The sequence below is a fragment of the Manacus candei genome, unplaced genomic scaffold (assembly GCF_025592945.1).
Source record: "Manacus candei isolate 608988 ecotype Guabito, Panama unplaced genomic scaffold, ASM2559294v1 h1tg000014l, whole genome shotgun sequence".
NCBI lineage: Eukaryota > Metazoa > Chordata > Aves > Passeriformes > Pipridae > Manacus > Manacus candei.
The window spans coordinates 32,396,638-32,414,266 of record NW_026138062.1 but is presented as its reverse complement, the minus strand read 5'-3'; the positions used below and the strand labels follow the sequence as shown (position 1 = coordinate 32,414,266).

The 17,629-nt window shown below is 36.0% G+C and overlaps 1 protein-coding gene across 6 annotated transcripts in view; it reads left to right on the top strand.

The window, feature by feature from the left end:
- FRY (FRY microtubule binding protein) overlaps positions 1-17,629 on the top strand; it is a 234,108-nt gene that overhangs the window by 114,066 nt on the left and 102,413 nt on the right. For all 6 annotated transcript variants that reach the window (XM_051778816.1, XM_051778817.1, XM_051778812.1 and 3 more), the window contains 8 exons: positions 1,802-1,855; positions 10,311-10,450; positions 12,360-12,450; positions 12,855-12,934; positions 13,053-13,133; positions 14,685-14,853; positions 17,263-17,355; positions 17,450-17,548. In XM_051778816.1, the coding sequence (XP_051634776.1) occupies positions 1,802-1,855; positions 10,311-10,450; positions 12,360-12,450; positions 12,855-12,934; positions 13,053-13,133; positions 14,685-14,853; positions 17,263-17,355; positions 17,450-17,548 (807 nt within the window). The remainder of the gene's footprint in view (positions 1-1,801; positions 1,856-10,310; positions 10,451-12,359; positions 12,451-12,854; positions 12,935-13,052; positions 13,134-14,684; positions 14,854-17,262; positions 17,356-17,449; positions 17,549-17,629) is intronic.

Below are 17,629 nucleotides of genomic sequence, written 5' to 3'. Positions count from 1 at the left end.
ACTCTGAAAGCCAAACATTGCAGTGTTGGGCATGGAAACACAAAGCTTCTACATACTGAAACCCTTTTTGTTGAAACAGACCTTAAGAATCTTTACCATGGTAACACAAGTCTTCTGTAACAGAATCAGAAATTTCATAATTAAAAAAAAAAAGGGTTGTTGGTTTTTTCCCTAAACTGCACTAATTCTTAATATGCTAATTTGTTCAGGACTCACGGAAATGTAAGAATCTTTTTCTTTTAAATAAGTTGACTACTATTTTTGAAAGATTATCTGCTGTCCTTTTCAGTGTACAGCAACAGACAAAAGAAGTATTGTCCTCCTATGGGACATATCTGATTGTCTGGAGGAGGAGGACTGTGGGTAGGGTAGTGTCCTTTGTTTTTCTCTGGGCTGCAAAGTTTTACTGCGTCTTTTCATCACCAGTAAGTTGTCATGAAGTTGTAATTAATAGCTGTTGTGCCCGTAATGTAACCTGGAGGAGTCACTTTAGATATTTGAGAAAACAATGAAAAATATTGATGGCTGTTCTGGATAAATCAGTGACTCAGTAGAAAACATTCTGTTGATTTTTGTATTTGGTAGGTAGTCAGGGGATACTGCAGTCACCCCACACTTGGCCTCCTTGCCAGCTGGCATTACAAGTGGATCAGCATAATTAATTTCAAAATCAGTCAGCAGATTAAACTGGGCAACATTTTCTTCAGAGAAAAACATTAAATAATAGAAATCTTTGGTCTACCTAAGGTCTCTCCATTCCCATATCTCAGCAGCTTTACAGATTTCTTTGGTTTGCATCTCATATGCCCTGGCAGTGATGGTATTTGGCCTGACACATTAACGGATGCTGATGAGTGTAATAGTTTGCTAAAAGCTGAACAGAAAATCTCATTCTGAGCTGGTGGGATAGCCTCAGTCGTTCAGCTGTAGGAGAAGAAAGATTCATGATTTACAGAAGAATAAAGCACTGGCACATTTCAGACACCAGCAACAGTGGTGTAATTCAGTACAGAATTGTGATGGTGACAAGTGATGTGTTTTTCAGACTGTCATCTGCCCTCATGTATTGTTTATTTTCATTGTGGTTTGGGAGATTCATGTTTTGTGTATTGTTGTGTGTATCTAGAATACTGGCCTGTGTACTTCTACGTGTCTCAGGAACTCAGCCTGCTTGACAAAAGAGCCATAAAGGTGAATGGATGTTCACACACGATGACTCTTTCTGAGCTGGGCAGTTCTCTTTGGCTTTCCCAGTTACTCTGAGAACATGTCTTGGAAATTTGCTTCCATTCCAAAAATGCCTTTTTTTTTAATGAGTAATAGTTTTTCCACAATTGTCTTCCTCAAAAATGAACTCTATGGTCTTTGATTCTTTCTTTCAGTATGCCCTAAATGATGCACTATATCTGTGGACATGTTTGTGTAGCCTGGTAGTATTATAACAAGAAGGTATATCATGTAACTAAATAGACCCCCTTGGTTATGTATTAGAGGAAATACTAGATGCTTTTTATAATGTTGAAAGAATTTATCATCAGTGTGAGCAGCAACTCAGATGTAATATGTGGTCAATCCTTCTCTTTTGTGAAAAGACACCAAAGTCACTAAAGGCACAATGTCAGTATTGACCGATACATATGCAGAGGTCTCCTTTGCGTATGAAACAAATAGTATCTCCTGGATGAGATCAGGAGACACACTATGTGAGTAAAAAAATCTAACAGAAAAATAATAGTAGAGTTGATAGAATATATGATAGTATTGATCTAAAGTCATACGTATTTAATATATTTTCTTTTAGGAGAAGCCGCTGACCAAATCTCTGCAACGAGGAGAAGATCCCCAGTTTGATCAAGTAAGACACTTGAAATTATATTATTTCCATTCCTCAGGCTAAAAGATAAATACTTGGAAGGCATTCTAGTGTCTTTATTCTGTGGTTGCATACTGCAAAAGCAATATGTCTCAATGTACTTTAGTAGAATGACAAATGCTTTGCCTAACCATTCTTGGGTTTAAATTGGAAGGATTTTTCCACTGTTTTTAAGCTCAACATTTTTCTGCCATAGAACTTCTTGCTTTTTACAGTGTATTAGGTACGTGTATTATTTCCTGCCTGTTTCCCCAATGGACATTTTGAAGCAAACTTTTTATATTTTCAGAATATCTGGTTTTTGAAACAGGTGCACAGCCCTCAATCTTTTTTTTAATGGGGTTTCTCTTATAGTTATTATGAAAAAGTATTAAAAATAAAATATAACTTATATAATTAATTAGATTTCATTTAGTAGAACAATAAAATTGTAATTAATAAAATGAAATTTATATCTGTCATTAGATTAATACGTTTATTATGTAAGGTAAATGGGACAAGTATAAAAATAAAACCAACGGCAATATACACACTTCTTAATAATGGTATAAAGCAATTAATTTTTGCCAGCTGTCTTTCTTTAAAAAAACCCACCTAGAAATAATTCCCACATAAGTAACCTATTTTGAAATAAAGAAAAATAGGTGGTAAAGAATTTAAATTGCGTAAAGGATGCCAAAACTCACAAAACTCACTCCCAATGAAGAGGAATGATAAACCATAGGTGTATCATAAACAATAAAAGTTACTTGCTGCTCCTCCATTCCTGCCTAAGCTGTCATTGCTGTCACCATTGCTGCTGATTCCACATCTGCCCACAGCACTATGCCACCAGCAAGGCCAGAAACACAGGACAGAAAGACAGAGCAAAAGCACCAGCAAAAGTGACAACTCTGAAAGCAGCTGTAACTAATGGCATAAGCTGCAGGTACCATATTGATTAACTTAACTTTGGGAGAGGAGATAGGTATAAGTAGAACTTCAGAACCTCAGATGAACATTTATTCGGTGTTCTGGGACATTACACCAGAAGCAAAGATGCCTTTTGAGACTCCACTGGCATTCACTAAGGTTCACTTCATCATTTTAGCTTGACAAAGTGACACATTCTAGATTGTTCTGTAGCTGCTTTTTTGGGAGAGGTAGCCTGCTCGGATGGATGTTCAGAGCAGGAGATAAACAGAAGAGGCGACACTTCTGCTCTGTACTTGGGAGCTCCCTGTCTGCCTTGCTGACCGCAGAGAAACCCAGGGAAACCAGCTGAAGGAGGTTGCTTTGTGAGTACTCCCTACCTGCCTAATGAAATTCTTTGTGGTATTCTGACCTTAATTTTATAGGTTTTTTTTCTTCCTGTGGGAAGAGTGTCACATGCAAATGGGAAGGTAAAACAAATTAAGCCACCCAGATGCAAACCTTCTGATGCTGTTCCTGCAGTGTATTAAACAAACACATGATGGGCAGCTGTGATTTGATTAAATATTCGTGGTTAAGCAAGTTGTGGCCCTTTACAAGGAAGAATTGGAAGACTGATGCTTCTCCTGTTTATTGGTAAATAGACAGAAAATTGAATGATTAATTCAAAATCATTTAATGATAACAGCAAATGCTACCTAGAGTGAAACAACTGTGTATTTACTACTGTAGCAATTTACTCTGAGTGCTGGGGGAAAAAAAACCCAGATGTAGTCAGAAAACAAAGGTAAATTTTGTTATGCGAGTCATTCATGTATCTCTATCTGTGTATCTAGAGTCCTACCTGTGTGCAGAGTTGATAGAAAAGTACAGAGCTGAGATTACCTTAGAAGTCTTGTCAGAAAACCTTCCTTTCAGTTCCTTGAAATTTTCAAAACAAAATATTTAAACTGAAATTTTCAAAATCATTTGTCAGCCTCAGCCCAGATTGTTGGCAATGTTTCCGTTTTCATGTTTCCCATTCATGTTTTCCACTTAAAAAGCATTATCATTTTGAGATGTTATAGTGCTCCTGGGATTGATGTACACCTGTGATTGGCAGATGGGACGTGAACCTGGCTTATGAGCCCATTTACGAGAACATGGTTCATCCTTACCAAAATAATTTTTGTTTGGCTAAATTCATACAATCATACAAAATTTTGTGATGCATGGTAGTAGTTGGATAGAGCTGAGCTGGAATAGAGATAAGAAAATATAGGAAAAAGTCTTTCTTTGCTTGACATATTTCACTCAGTAGATTAGTAAGTACATCTCATTATAAAACCGTTTTTCAAATCATAATATGTCAGTATGATAAAGCTGTCATGAAAGTAAGAATAATTTTGCTGATATTGAAAATTAAGGTATGGGCTACTTAGGAAACCTGGAAGATCATGATTTGACATGATACTGAAATATTTAAAGAGTCTATGGGATGCAGGAAGACCAGGTTGATAATCCCTTACTTTTCCCTTCCAGGTAAGGTATGAAAAGCTTTGGTATTTTTTCCTGAAACACATTAAGTCATCCAGCAAAACAAAAAAAGGCCACACATGACATTCCTGACATTTTTACTACAGAAATGAAGGAGGAAAACAGAGAGAATCCCCATGAACAAACATTCTCAAGGGGTGTCTAATAATTTTTACTTACAATTTTAAGTTATAAAAAGTGACACACTGTCAGAGGAACCTAATTTTCTAATCTTACTGTTATCAAAACTATCTCTATTCAGTTTGAGTGAAATTTATAGGTAATGCTGAAGTGAGTAGGTTACTAGCCACTTGTCACTTTAAAATATCTGAGTTGCCTCTTTTAACTGTAGATTAAAAAGCATCAAAGGTAAGGCATGACCTGATTTAAAATTTGCTTTTTGCAAGTCAGCTTCAGAGGTGGAAAGACCAGCCCAAAAAAACCCTTTACACTAACTCACAATATGCAGACTGGAACTTTAGCTACCCAGTGTAATCAGCATTGTTTAACACTGAATCCCCCAAAAGATGGTTATGAAAGCATTGCTTACTACCCCTAAATAGCTCTATCTCTGTCTCTCTGAGAACCAGTACTTTTTCCTGCACATTCTCCAACACCCTTTTAGAAGTGGTAGTTTTGATGGTGGTGATGTATCCAACATCAAGAGTCTGTGCACAGGCAGAGCTGTTTCTCTCCACATAGGTGTGGTCAGTGGCTCCTGTGAGACAGACAGTACGTCTGACTGCCAATTGCATCACCCTCCTCAAACTCATAATAGTATCTTGAGCAATGTATGAAGTGATTGTACTTATCCTGACTTGCAGAGTGTTTCGCCATTAGCCTAACAAACTGGATTCCTTACACTGACTGTATTTTCCTTTTTAGGTGTGCATGTATATAAAGAAAATAGATACAGGAAATTATGTAGGTTTTGTCATATGTTTTTAAGTAATCTTACAGTATGTTTAAAATCATGTTTTAAAAGTTCTGGATTAGACAGCTCTAGTTGCCTATTGGCAAAGACCATTACTGCTCCAGTATTAGCATGCTCTGTGTTCCCAATTAGAGAAATGTTATTAAACATTGTACTAGTGAACTATGACTTAAACTTCCTATTACAGGAAACCATAAAATTGCAGTACATGAAAAGATCAAAAGCTAGGGTGCAAAAACTCATAATTCTCCAAGAGGCTTATCCTCACCTAAGGAAACACTTTTATTACTCTTTTCTCAACCTCTACTAATGCATCTTCTGTTCTTACCACAGTATATAAATGTTCATGAACAGCACTGGAGGCAGAAAAAAGGCACTGTGTAATCTTGGACTGAGCTACAGACAGTTTTCCATATAAAATTACAGAATAAATGTGACATTTTGGCCATGGAAGTGAAAACTTAACAACAAGGCTTACTTTTTATATGAAGCTATCTCTATGAGGTGCCTGTTGAAGGAGTTTCAGCATAAACTGCACAAAAACTTGTCCTTGTTTCAGTTATACTGCTCTCTTTCTAGAAGTGCACTAGGTTGGAGAATACAGATTGGAAAGCAAAAGCATTTAATGTTTTACATATTTCATTTAATGTTTTATATACTTTTAGGAGACAAAACCAACAAAAATAGATCAAGGTAAAAAAAGGAAACTAAAAATGAATAAGAATAAAAAAGTGGAAAATGTAAATATAAATAGACAATAAGCAGCATACTAATGATTAATTTTTTCCTTTTTCATAACAACCTAAATGTGATTAATGATAGGCTGATTATTCTTATCCAATATTATTATATTTGTTAGATATAGTAAGTGAATACTGGTATCATCATCATTGCCATAGCACTGTGGTTGGTTCCTTTTGTGTTTTGTCTTTCCCTGAGTTTTAAACGTTGTCCTTCTTCACCAGCAAAGGGCACATGGTAGAGGAAGGATAAGATGGTGGTGATGGGGTCATGAAACAGCCGTTGGCTCCTGATAAGAGGTTCGGGTTCAAGTACTGTGTAACAAAGTACATCTGAAGGCAAAATTAAAGGTAGTACCTTCAGAACTGAACTTGCTGCCCACTAAAAATAAATGGGTTTTCATGTAAAATGTTATGCTGGCAGTAAAATAGCTATAAACATTGATAATGTATAAGCAAGCTAGGTGAAATTAGCCATCTAAAAAATTACAATACTAAAAAATCCTGTTTCTTTATGTCTCACAAAGCCAAGGCCATAAATGAAAACTAGCCCAACTTGAATAGTTATCAGTTTTAACCATTTCCAGGAGATTTAGCTTTATAGCACTGTCCCAAAACATGCTTATAACAAAGATGTGAATGAAAGGAGATCTTCACAAACACAACTGCACTACTTGCTGCTAATATGTCGTTTTACAAATTTTTGAATTAGTTAGCTTGTCTAGAAACCTCTCATTAGCAGTAAAAAATGTTTTGTCTCAGAGGATCCAACAGAATTAGTGCATTAGCTGCTTTGATTAGAGTTTAAGGCAGTTCATCTCTCCACCTTCCCTCTCCTCTAGTCTGGAATATATGGAACAGGAATTGTTAACTTTATGTCTGCAATGTTGTATCTTGCATATATGAAATCCTGATCTTACTGTGGTCCGTAAGAGTTTTGCTGTTGATTTGAAGGAGCAAGGATTTAACTACAGCTGTTATTTTCCTTGAATCCATATCGTCTGTAGTTCTGGGGCTTTGCTACAGATATGCATGAAGTGTTAGAAATATTGAAAGAATGGAAGACATTATTGCATGTCTATGGGTATCCTAAACGTAGCTAAAAGAGTGTTTACCAAATTCTGCTTTCAGTAACATTGATACAGTGTAAAATCTCACTTCTGAAGTCAATTATTTAGAATCTACACAACAGCAATTTGAAGACAAAATATGCAGACACTGTGTGAGTAACAGATTTACAAAAAATAAACCAACCCTATGCAAAATTGAAGTACTGCAATTCTGCATTATTAAAATGGCAAGAAAATGCCCATTCAACATACGCACTGACATATATGGTATATGAAAAAAATGCAGAGCCAAGAAATTAGTGGTACTCTTGGGAATTGGATGCAATTTTGAATATATTTGCTGTTAAAGCACGTATAAATTCATAAGTGAAATGAAAAGGGTAATCACATCTATCTGCTGTTAGCAGAAACATTTCTTATATTTGTATTTTGATAATATAACTAGATTTTATGGAAGTATATAAATTGTAGCAAACTATCTGGGCAGAATTTGATTGAATTTCCTCTTGCATTTTAGTCCAAAATAAATATTAAGCATTTGCATAAAGTATATTTAATGCTCTGTGAACACAGGTTTTAAACAACTCCCTACTTGTGCAGCTTTCTTATCCTTAAGGTATACAGTAGGTAGTTCATTTATGATGGAAGAACATGATCATTTGTCCAACAAGGAGATATTTGTACATCTGTGCACTCCCTTTCAGGAGCAGCACAGAGCTAGAATTCATCTCACTCCTGGACTTACTTCCAGAAAATGAAAGGGTTGAGAAACAGGCATGCTGGCAAGCTGGCTAGACTTCCCTCCCTTCCTGTTCCCTGAGAGCCAGGTCTTTGCCCAGTCCACCCTTCCTTCCTGTCTTAAAAGTGCAGTGACAGAAAGATTAAAAAAAACAAAACTATATTGACCTTTTATCCCTACTAAAGACACACACTGTAAATTCAGCAGAAAAGATTTAACAGGAATCCCTTTGACTTTTTCTAGTGAAATTGTATAACTGGGATTTAAAGAACAGCAGTGATAAATACGTCATGACTGAAACAACTTTTCATTTGTAGTTACATATCGTGATTTCTTTCAAGATATTTAGATCTGTTTGGAGACAGACTTTTTAGTAGGGCTTGTTGCAATAGGACAAAGGGTAAGAATTTTAAACTAAAAGAGACTCGGTTCAGACTAAATAGAAGGAAGATATTTTTTATGATGATGCTGGTGAAACACTGCAAAAGATTGCCCAGTGAAATTGTGGATACCCCATCCCTGGAAGTGTTCAAGGCCAGATTGGACAAGGCTTTCATCAAACTGGTTTAGTGGAAAGTGTCCCTGCCCATGGCAGGGGGTTGGAACTAGATCATCTTTAATGTCCCTTCCAACCCAAACCATTCTATGATTCTTTGATTCTGTTCTTGTCTTCCCTAGCAAACCCTTTTTCATTCCATCTCATAATTAACAACCAGTGTTCTGTCAGCTTCAGAAAAACTTTTGGAAAACAATAGAGAAGTGAGTTGGTAACGAATGCTTTGCCCTGACACCAGGTCATTCATGTCTTCTGAGTATTTATCTGAAGCCTTGTAGTAGAAGGCTTTGGTATAACTGAGCCTGAAGTGCTGTAGTAATTTGTCATGAAAGGTCTCCTGTCACTGCTGCAAGCAGTGCCTTAGTGCCATCTTCCACAGCAGCTTGTTTCATATTTCAGGTAATAGAATGTATTGCAAACACTGGATTGAAAGCTTTCTTAACACCATATTTTTATAGAAACTTTTAATTTTACAGGAGCAGTTGTGACAGCTTTCTGATGAACCATGTTTAATTTTAGACCATAATACCCGAGCAATAATACTTCATTCTGGAAGTGTCTCATTAGCTTTAGACCACAATGTCAGTGTGAGTTAGTTAAATCCTAAGGCTGAAAACCTCCAAAGAGGTCAGAGTTATTCATCTAGACTGACTGTTATCCACAAAAGTTCTCATTTAAATCTATCCTAATACTTGGAAATTGTGTGTAAGATACTCAGTCTGCCAGTTTTACTCTTGTCTTAGTCACAGTGTTCGCACAAGCTTGGTCTTACATGGGACATTAAATGCTGTTGTTTTTCCACAAGCATTGAAATGTACTGGTTTAAGTTTAAGCAGGTAGATAAACCTGACAACATAATCTGTGTGCTTGACATGAAGTACACGTTCTTTACTCCTGATGCTCAGCACTTCACAGGATCAAGCCCTGCATGATCATGAGGTGGTGGTAAATCTCTAGATCAGTAATTTCTTCCTATTTTAAATAATTGGTTTCTGATTTCTTAGAATGTCCACAAATACTGTGGCTATGAACATTCTGTTGCAGTACATATAATATCCTCTTGTATAATAATGGAGTGTTTTTTCTATCTTCTCATGTTTTGTAGCTTTATGGTTTCCAGTAATAGGAAGTTCAAGAAATAGTTCAGTAATAATATGTTCAATAACATTTCTGTAATTGGTGACACAGTTAATACTGAGTGAGCAGTAATCTTTTCCGGTATGCCACTAGAGCTGTTTAATCAGGAACTTCTAAGGAATAATTTTAAACTATGTTTTGTTTATTTGTGCACACAAAGACACAGGAAACTGTAAATATTTTCCTATATATAAAAGAGAAGCCTAAGTTTTCAGGTCTGTGAACCTAAGAGTAAGATGAATGCATCTGTACGATCAGTTGATTAAAATTATTGCAGAGCTTATATGTTCTGAGTTTCAGGAGGGGCATCCAGCAGTCAGATACAACCCCCAAAGACAGTGCTTCTGATTCATTGCTTTTTCTTTCCTTAAAATATGCTCAAACTCAAATCAGCATTATGGAACAAATCAAAATAACCCCCTTGAAGAACTAGATAGTTCTGATATGTAGTAAGATATGACACGCAATTTTAATGGATTTTAATATCATCAATATAAAGACACTACCTATATACACTCCACTATTGTATTTCTGCTTATGTTTTATAGAATCCTAGAGTCCCTCAGGTTGGAAAAGACCTCTGAGATCATCAAATTCAACCACAATCCCAACACTGACAAGTCCACCACTAAACCATGTCCTACGTGCCACGTCTGCATGTCTTTTAAAGATATAAAATGCAGAATATTAAGTGTCACTGCTTGTCCCATAGTTCTCAAAAATTAGATGAAAACAAGAAAGAACATATATAACCATTGAATTAGTACTTTTTTTAAGGAGGAGGGGAAACTCCAACAGTATTTGATTTGTTGATTTGTTATGTTTTCCCCATAGGTTATAAGCTCAATGAGCTCACTTTCAGAATATTGTCTACCCTCTATCCTGCGCACTTTGTTTGATTGGTATAAAAGGCAGAATGGCATAGAAGATGAATCTCATGAGTACAGACCAAGAACAAGCACTAAATCCAAAAGGTATGATTTTGAATCTGCATACATACATAATTTATAAATTCTAAGGTAAAATTGGCTTCTGTGAGGTAACAGTTGTCTGAAGGTTGTTGTATCTTTTTTCTGCTTGTTCCTGGAACTCTTCTCTTGGCTTCTTGATGGATGCAGTAATTGTGTCTTTAAAGTTATGATCCTGGTAGTTCAAACACGACATTGCTGTTATGTTTGTCTTGCTGCTGTTTTGAAAGCTTTGATGTCATGTAAATATTGATGTGTCTTCTTTACTTATGTGATGAGGCAGTAATTCTGTGACACTTGGAAGAATTTTTTTAATATAGTGTTCTGCTTGGACATAGAAATTTCATATACACCTATCCTCAATCCAAAACCTTGAGAATCAGTTAAAGAGTTTTTAACAACATTGACTTAACTCTTTAAAGAAACAAGCACATAAAAATAAAGATATCAGTAGTTCGTCAGTGTTAAGGCAGTAGATTGGTCTTGGTTATATTGAGGTCTAGTAGTTTGGTACAGATATATTCTTCAGACTTACAGTTTTTCTGAATACTTTGGTAGTACATTAACACAGTTTAATGAAGCAGCAGGAGAATCAACACTGTCAGGCCTGGTATTTGGAAATACATAGGCAATTCTTCACATTAGGATTACGTTATAATCCAGTAACTACGGAAAGCAATAGTTGCTGGAACAAAGGAGTAGGGGCTAGTTTTAGATATGAACCTGAATCAGAATCTTTCAGACCCTTTATGTCAGTAGAAATAGGCAGTATGAAGACATGATTCATCAATTAGATGTCTACTTTTGGATGAGATGAATCCTTGACTTGAATTCCTTCTTTTTCTCAGCTAGTTGCAGGACTACCTACTCATAAATAGATGTCTTCAGGAACTCCACCTAAAATTTAGTTGAAAGTCAGTTTAGCAGTGGAACAAGGCCATTATGTCAATTGGTAGTGTTGCAGAAAGAATATTATTACCAGTCCTGTCTCCAGTTAATGTGAAACCAAGAAAACCAAAATGCAAATAATTTATTTCATCAATCAAGTAGTACTCTTAAATGGATATTTTATGATGAGTGCGAGTATAATTGAAATAACTGAAATTCTTAATGTTTATAAAAATTGTGCTGAATTTACACAAAAATCTCACTGAAATCAGTGTTAAATGCTTCAAATGGACTCCAGAACTGTTCCTTTAATGTTTAATTTTACAAAAAGTACATTTTTAAAAACATATGTTTCATGTTATCTTTTCAATACACCTTGAAACTCTGATCAGGTGATCTAAATGGGTATTTTTTTGGTTTTGTATTGCAGGCTACTCACCTTAGACTTTTATTCCTCTGTGTCATTCTACACTAAGAATGTGTTTGAACATTTGACAAGTGTTGCCAAAGTTAAAAAATTAACACCAGAACCGTTTTTAAAAGAGAATGGAGTTTGGTTATGAATTCTCCATCAGTGCTTTTAAGGCATTTTCCAAAATTCATCACAAATCTAAATATGAATTTGATAGCACAATGTAATGTATTACATTTGCCACCAAAGTGTAATTAAGAATAGTCTAAATGGTGGCATCAGCAAGGAATTTGAGATGAAATCCATTTGTTAGAATACAAAATCCATACATTTCCTTAGTTGTGTTTTGATTTGGGTTTTTTTGTGTAGATCTTAAACAGAAAAAAGGAGGGAGGAAATGGATAGTGATATTTAAGCATTTGAAGCAAGTTAGATTTGGTCTGTTTATCTCAGACTTTAAGAGCACAACAGTACCTTACTTTCTAAAATGCTGGACTGCAATTTAAAAAGTAGAACACAATCCCCTGTTATCTGTATTTGTGTAACTGAAGAAGGTATATAATATGTATTATGACACATCTCTGAAATATCATGTGTCTTGGTTTGATTTTGCAGTGATGAACAGCAGAGGGACTATTTAATGGAGAGAAGAGATCTGGCTATTGATTTTATTTTTTCTTTAGTATTAATAGAAGTTTTGAAACAGGTATGAGTTTTTAATTTATCCATTAACTAATAAATGATGGAATTTACCAATGTAATTTCCGATGTAAAGTGAGTTTTGGGATTCTTCTTTCTATTTGCATCTTTAAAAGTATAATAAAAACATGAAGTACATTCTGCATGCTTGTTCATTGCTGTCTTTCTTGCACCTGCAGGACATAGTACTCTGTGCTTGTACAGACTTTACTTTGCCAAGTCTTAAGAGCTAAAGTATTTATCTTCCATATTAAATAAACATCAAGTGGCTGGCTTATTCCAGCTATTTTTCTAGCTACATTCTATTTCAGCTGATACCATATTTCTGTATGGATGATACCCATGAGTAATACTCTGAGGTATTGAAGTGTAACATATATGTCCTTGTTATGTTTTATTTTGTGTTTTCAGATTCCACTTCATCCTGTAATAGACAGTTTGGTAAATGATGTTATTAACTTGGCTTTCAAGCACTTTAAGTACAAAGAAGGGTAAGGCTCTTTTTCGTACAAAAATTCTATGAAAAAAAATGCTTGCTTATTTTTTTAATAGTTGTGGTTCAAACAGTATGCTTTCTCAGCTGAGCTTTCTTTCTTTTTCTCTTACTAGGTACCTTGGTCCTAACACTGGAAATATGCACATTGTTGCAGATTTGTATGCAGAAGTAATAGGTGTTCTAGCTCAAGCAAAGTAAGCAAAATGGAATATCTTATTTCCCCTATGAATCTGACAAGTTCTACTTGCTTGGCATGTGAATATTCTGATTTTCTCACTTTCTTTAAAAATACTGTATGAATAAGTTAGTTCAGTTCATTGACCCTCTATTTATCTAGGTGTTCTGTAGCATTGACCTCTAGGGAATCAGAGGCTTTCTGCATCTAGTCCAGTGATACTGAATAAATTCAACTTGACTACAGCAGCATTATTTTTCTTATCTCAGCAATGATGTCTGTGGAAATCCCAAAGGGCTGAAGAGAGCTATTTTAATTAATTTTTTTCTATATACTATTTTTTCTTTAGCTGAGCAAACCTATAAATGGCTATCCTCCTACATAGAAACAATTCTAAGTCTCTCTGCCATTATTTAGGCCTAGAACTTAATGTAACTGCTTCTGAACCCTTCATCCTTCTTAGAACAGATGACATAAAACACTTTTTGGATCTGGAAACAGACAAATTCAGAAGCTTGTGTACCCAATATAGCCTCTCATCATACTCTTACGCCACAAACTAAGCAAAGGATAGAATTTACTGCCCCGACATAATGCTACCTGTCTCCTGACTTTTTGGTGTTGCTGAGAGAGTCTGCTCTACAAAACCAGTCAGCTTAGCTTGATGTAGACAAAATAGTTTGAGTTTCTGGAAATCATATAACTTCGGGTAAGGCCTTACCTGAGCTTCTAAATTATCTGGGTCAAATGCAAAAGTGGCATCTGGATCCAAAGCCTCAGTTTGACTGTCAAAATATACATGATCTCCATAAATACTGCCTTTCTTCTCCAGTTCTGAAGGGCCTTGCTAAGATGTTTCTGTCACTAAAGGGTTTCTTCCTGCCAACCTGTTTCTTTTAATTCACTTATGTTGTCTATCAAAGGTGATAACAAAAGGTTACTACAAACTACACCTGCCCATGAAAATGATATTCTTTTGATTTCGTCTCAAAAAGGAGAGGAGGTCCTGTTGGATGATCTTTCTGTATGTTATTTTTATGGACAGTATGTCTCAAAAGACACCTTCAATAGATTTGTGGGGGAGATTAAAATTGTCGTAGACTCCTCCATCCAAAGCTGTTGTAGTTATTAATGCTTAAGTGTTACTGTAATGGCTGTTAGATAAAAAACCTGAACTGAAAAACTGCTTATCTGAATGTTTTCATGGTTATAATTTAAACATCTTCTTTTGAAAGCATTACATGTATTTGCTAGAAAATTATCTTTCATCATGGATTTTTGAAAAATATGTGAGGGGGTTATTTGTAATGATATTATTAGCTCTCATATAAAAGAGGTGCATGGTAAAATAATTTGGAAGATGTGGTTCTCTAAAGGGACTGAGATCAGACTGTATGCTTCATCTTACGAGTTTATTAGAAGTGAAAGAAATCTAAACAAAAAGAAATCTATTCGCATACTGAGTGAAATGCTTTAAATCTCCTTTAGGTTTTTCCCAATTCATATGCCTTACAATACATTTCAAATACTAATTTTGAAATTTTTGGAACTAACCAATCTGAATTCATAGATTTCCTGCTGTAAAGAAGAAATTTATGGCAGAGCTAAAAGAGTTGCGGCATAAAGAACAAAGCCCATACGTAGTTCAAAGCATTATCAGTCTTATAATGGGAATGAAATTCTTTCGCATTAAGATGTATCCTGTGGAGGACTTTGAAGCTTCTCTTCAGTTTATGCAGGTAAAATTCTTAAGTATATAATTGTGATTTCCAGGCCTTTTTGAATGGGCTAGCCTTTAGCTTTCCTGTAATGTTCCAGGAGATTTTCCATATGTCATTCCCACATAAATTTATGTGCAGCTACTTTCTACTTGTTCTGAACCTCAGTGCTCCAGTCTCCAGTCTCTGGAGTGTGTCATTCCATACCACTTTTCATCAGTCATATGCCTCTAGTCCCTACATCTTGCCCTCCAACTAAAAGTGGTTTTGTTCTGTAGACCCCAGACCTTCCACCCTACCATCCCACAGCTGCTCCTTGCCCTGTGTCCCTGCCTAGCTTTGTCTCCCTAGCTGCTCACTGCCTCCAGAAGGAATCTGCCAACACTGATGTAGTTGCCAGAAAAGAGAGAAATTTCTGATGGAGAAAAACACTGAGCAAGAGACAAAGAATTGAGGCAAAAGCTGGATGGAATTTCCCTTGGATGTATTGTCTGCTTCCACCACACCTTCACCCTGCTTCCTGTAGGGTACATTCTGTATCCTCCTGGTTTGAGAGTCACTAGTACAGAGCATAGTTTGGTTATAATGAATGCTTTAAATTAAGAGATTACATAATTTTGTAAAAGGCAAGAAACTATTTCATGTTGCAACATTCTCGCTGGTAATGTACAATTATTTCTGTTCCCATTAGCAGGTTTATTTAGCTTAACCTTTCTATTCTCCTGTTTTTATTCAGGATCACCCTCATGGTTGCAGAGTTTGTAGCCACTCCAGTAAAATACATGTTTTATGTAAACCTCCACGTAAAGATCACCTTATTGATAGAGTAGATGGAGAAAAAAATCAATGTTAGATGCCCATGAGTAAGGATTTGACAGTGGAATACTAATACACAGGCATCCAGACACACCAAGCCATTTCTTTAAAGCCTGAACTGGAAGCACATTCTATTTCAGCTTTGCAATATATTTTAGACCATATTTAATAACATATTTAAAACATACTTAACACCACAGAAACAGGTCATTTTTCTTCTTCCTTTACTCTTAATTATATAGACACATATTAGTATGTGTCAACTTAAAGTGAGTTATCCAGAGCTGGCAAAATATCAAATTAGTGTGTGTTCAGTGCACATGACTAATATGAGTGAATGAGTTTGTGGCACAGCTTTATGACACAGCACTGCTGGGATCTAGTGATCACTGCTATTGAGATCTCTGGTAAAACTCCCGCATAGTAGAACTGAAAATTTGGATGCAAATGATCTCTACCTCCCTCTACCACAATATCTCAGCACTAAATTAATTCTTATATGTATTGCTGTGTGACATAAGATGCAATGTGTATGGGGGGGAAAACCAGTTTTACTCATTTTGGTGAAATACATTTTGATTCTTTGTGCAGTTTGTCTGTTAGTTTCAATGTCTATATGCAGTGTTTCATCTAAAAGCTCTGTCCCACATGTGCTACTGTAGTAGGAAAAGACACTTGCAAAGGGTGAGCTAATTTCAGGAGTGAGCTCCAGAAGAGCCTGTCTTCCCCCAAAGAGTGCATAAGCAGTGCAGGAACACTGGCTGGAGCGATTAAAGCTAAGTTGTGTATAATCCTGATTACACACAGGAAAAAAGATGCATAATCTAAGGTGTAAACCACTCTGCACGCATATTCAGGAAAAAAGGTCAGTGAGGACCTTCCTTGTAAAGTCAGTGGCTGTTTGGTCCTTGGACCCGGAGAAGTAACTGGAGCAATAGGATTTGTCATCCTCAGAGAAGTTGCTCAGAAACACACAAGTGGGTGGATGCTTATCTCCCCTCCTTTACTTCCTGAGCAACACAGCTGTGTGGATAGTAGTTTGCTATGTGTTTAGGACAAAGTATATTTTTACTTTCTGTCTTAAGCCCCAGATGCAGGCTGGAAATTGTAGTGGTTCTTCTCTCACATAGCACAGTTCTATATTGACCCTTAATGTGCAAGAATCTCATCAATGAAATTTATCCAAAAATATTTACAAGTAAGATTGTTACTTGCCTTGAGTGTCTTACTGGAGAATTACATTCCTCTTGGCCTGTCAAAGCATTGTGTAAAGCAGTCCATGTTGTCTAGTAGTCCTGCTCCTTGAAGATACACACGGGGAAGGCATAAGGCCAGACCCTGGCCTTCCAACTCCATTTCCAGCCCCAAAAAGCCACCAGGCACAGCTGGAGTCAGTGGAGAGTTTCTGGATTAAAGTAACAGATCCTTGATCGTGACTTACATCCCGCTTCCCGCTTGCTGCAGAATGCAGATTTAGAAGTTAATAGGCAAATGTTTTCAGTGGGATTTGCAGGATAAAAATAGTCACTGACTCTTGATGTGCATTCAGCAAACATTTAGAGGTCTTTATTCCAGTTGATGTGCAATTTATGTTTCTTGTTTGTTTTGTTTTAGGAATGTGCACATTATTTCCTTGAAGTTAAAGACAAAGATATCAAGCATGCACTGGCAGGACTGTTTGTCGAAATTCTTGTCCCCGTAGCTGCTGTGAGTTTATTTTTCTTGTTGTTTCCATAATTTCTTTAAATTAGATTAAAAAGCTTGAGAAATAATATTTTATTAACATGAAATTTTCTTTCAGGCTGTTAAAAATGAAGTGAATGTCCCCTGTCTGAGGAACTTTGTTGAAAGCCTGTATGATACAACGCTTGAACTTTCATCACGAAAGAAGCACTCTTTGGTTAGTAACCCTAAGAAGCAGAGCTTAAAATTCTTCATCATAAATATTTCTCAGCAAGACTCTTGGGAAATTGCAAAACTT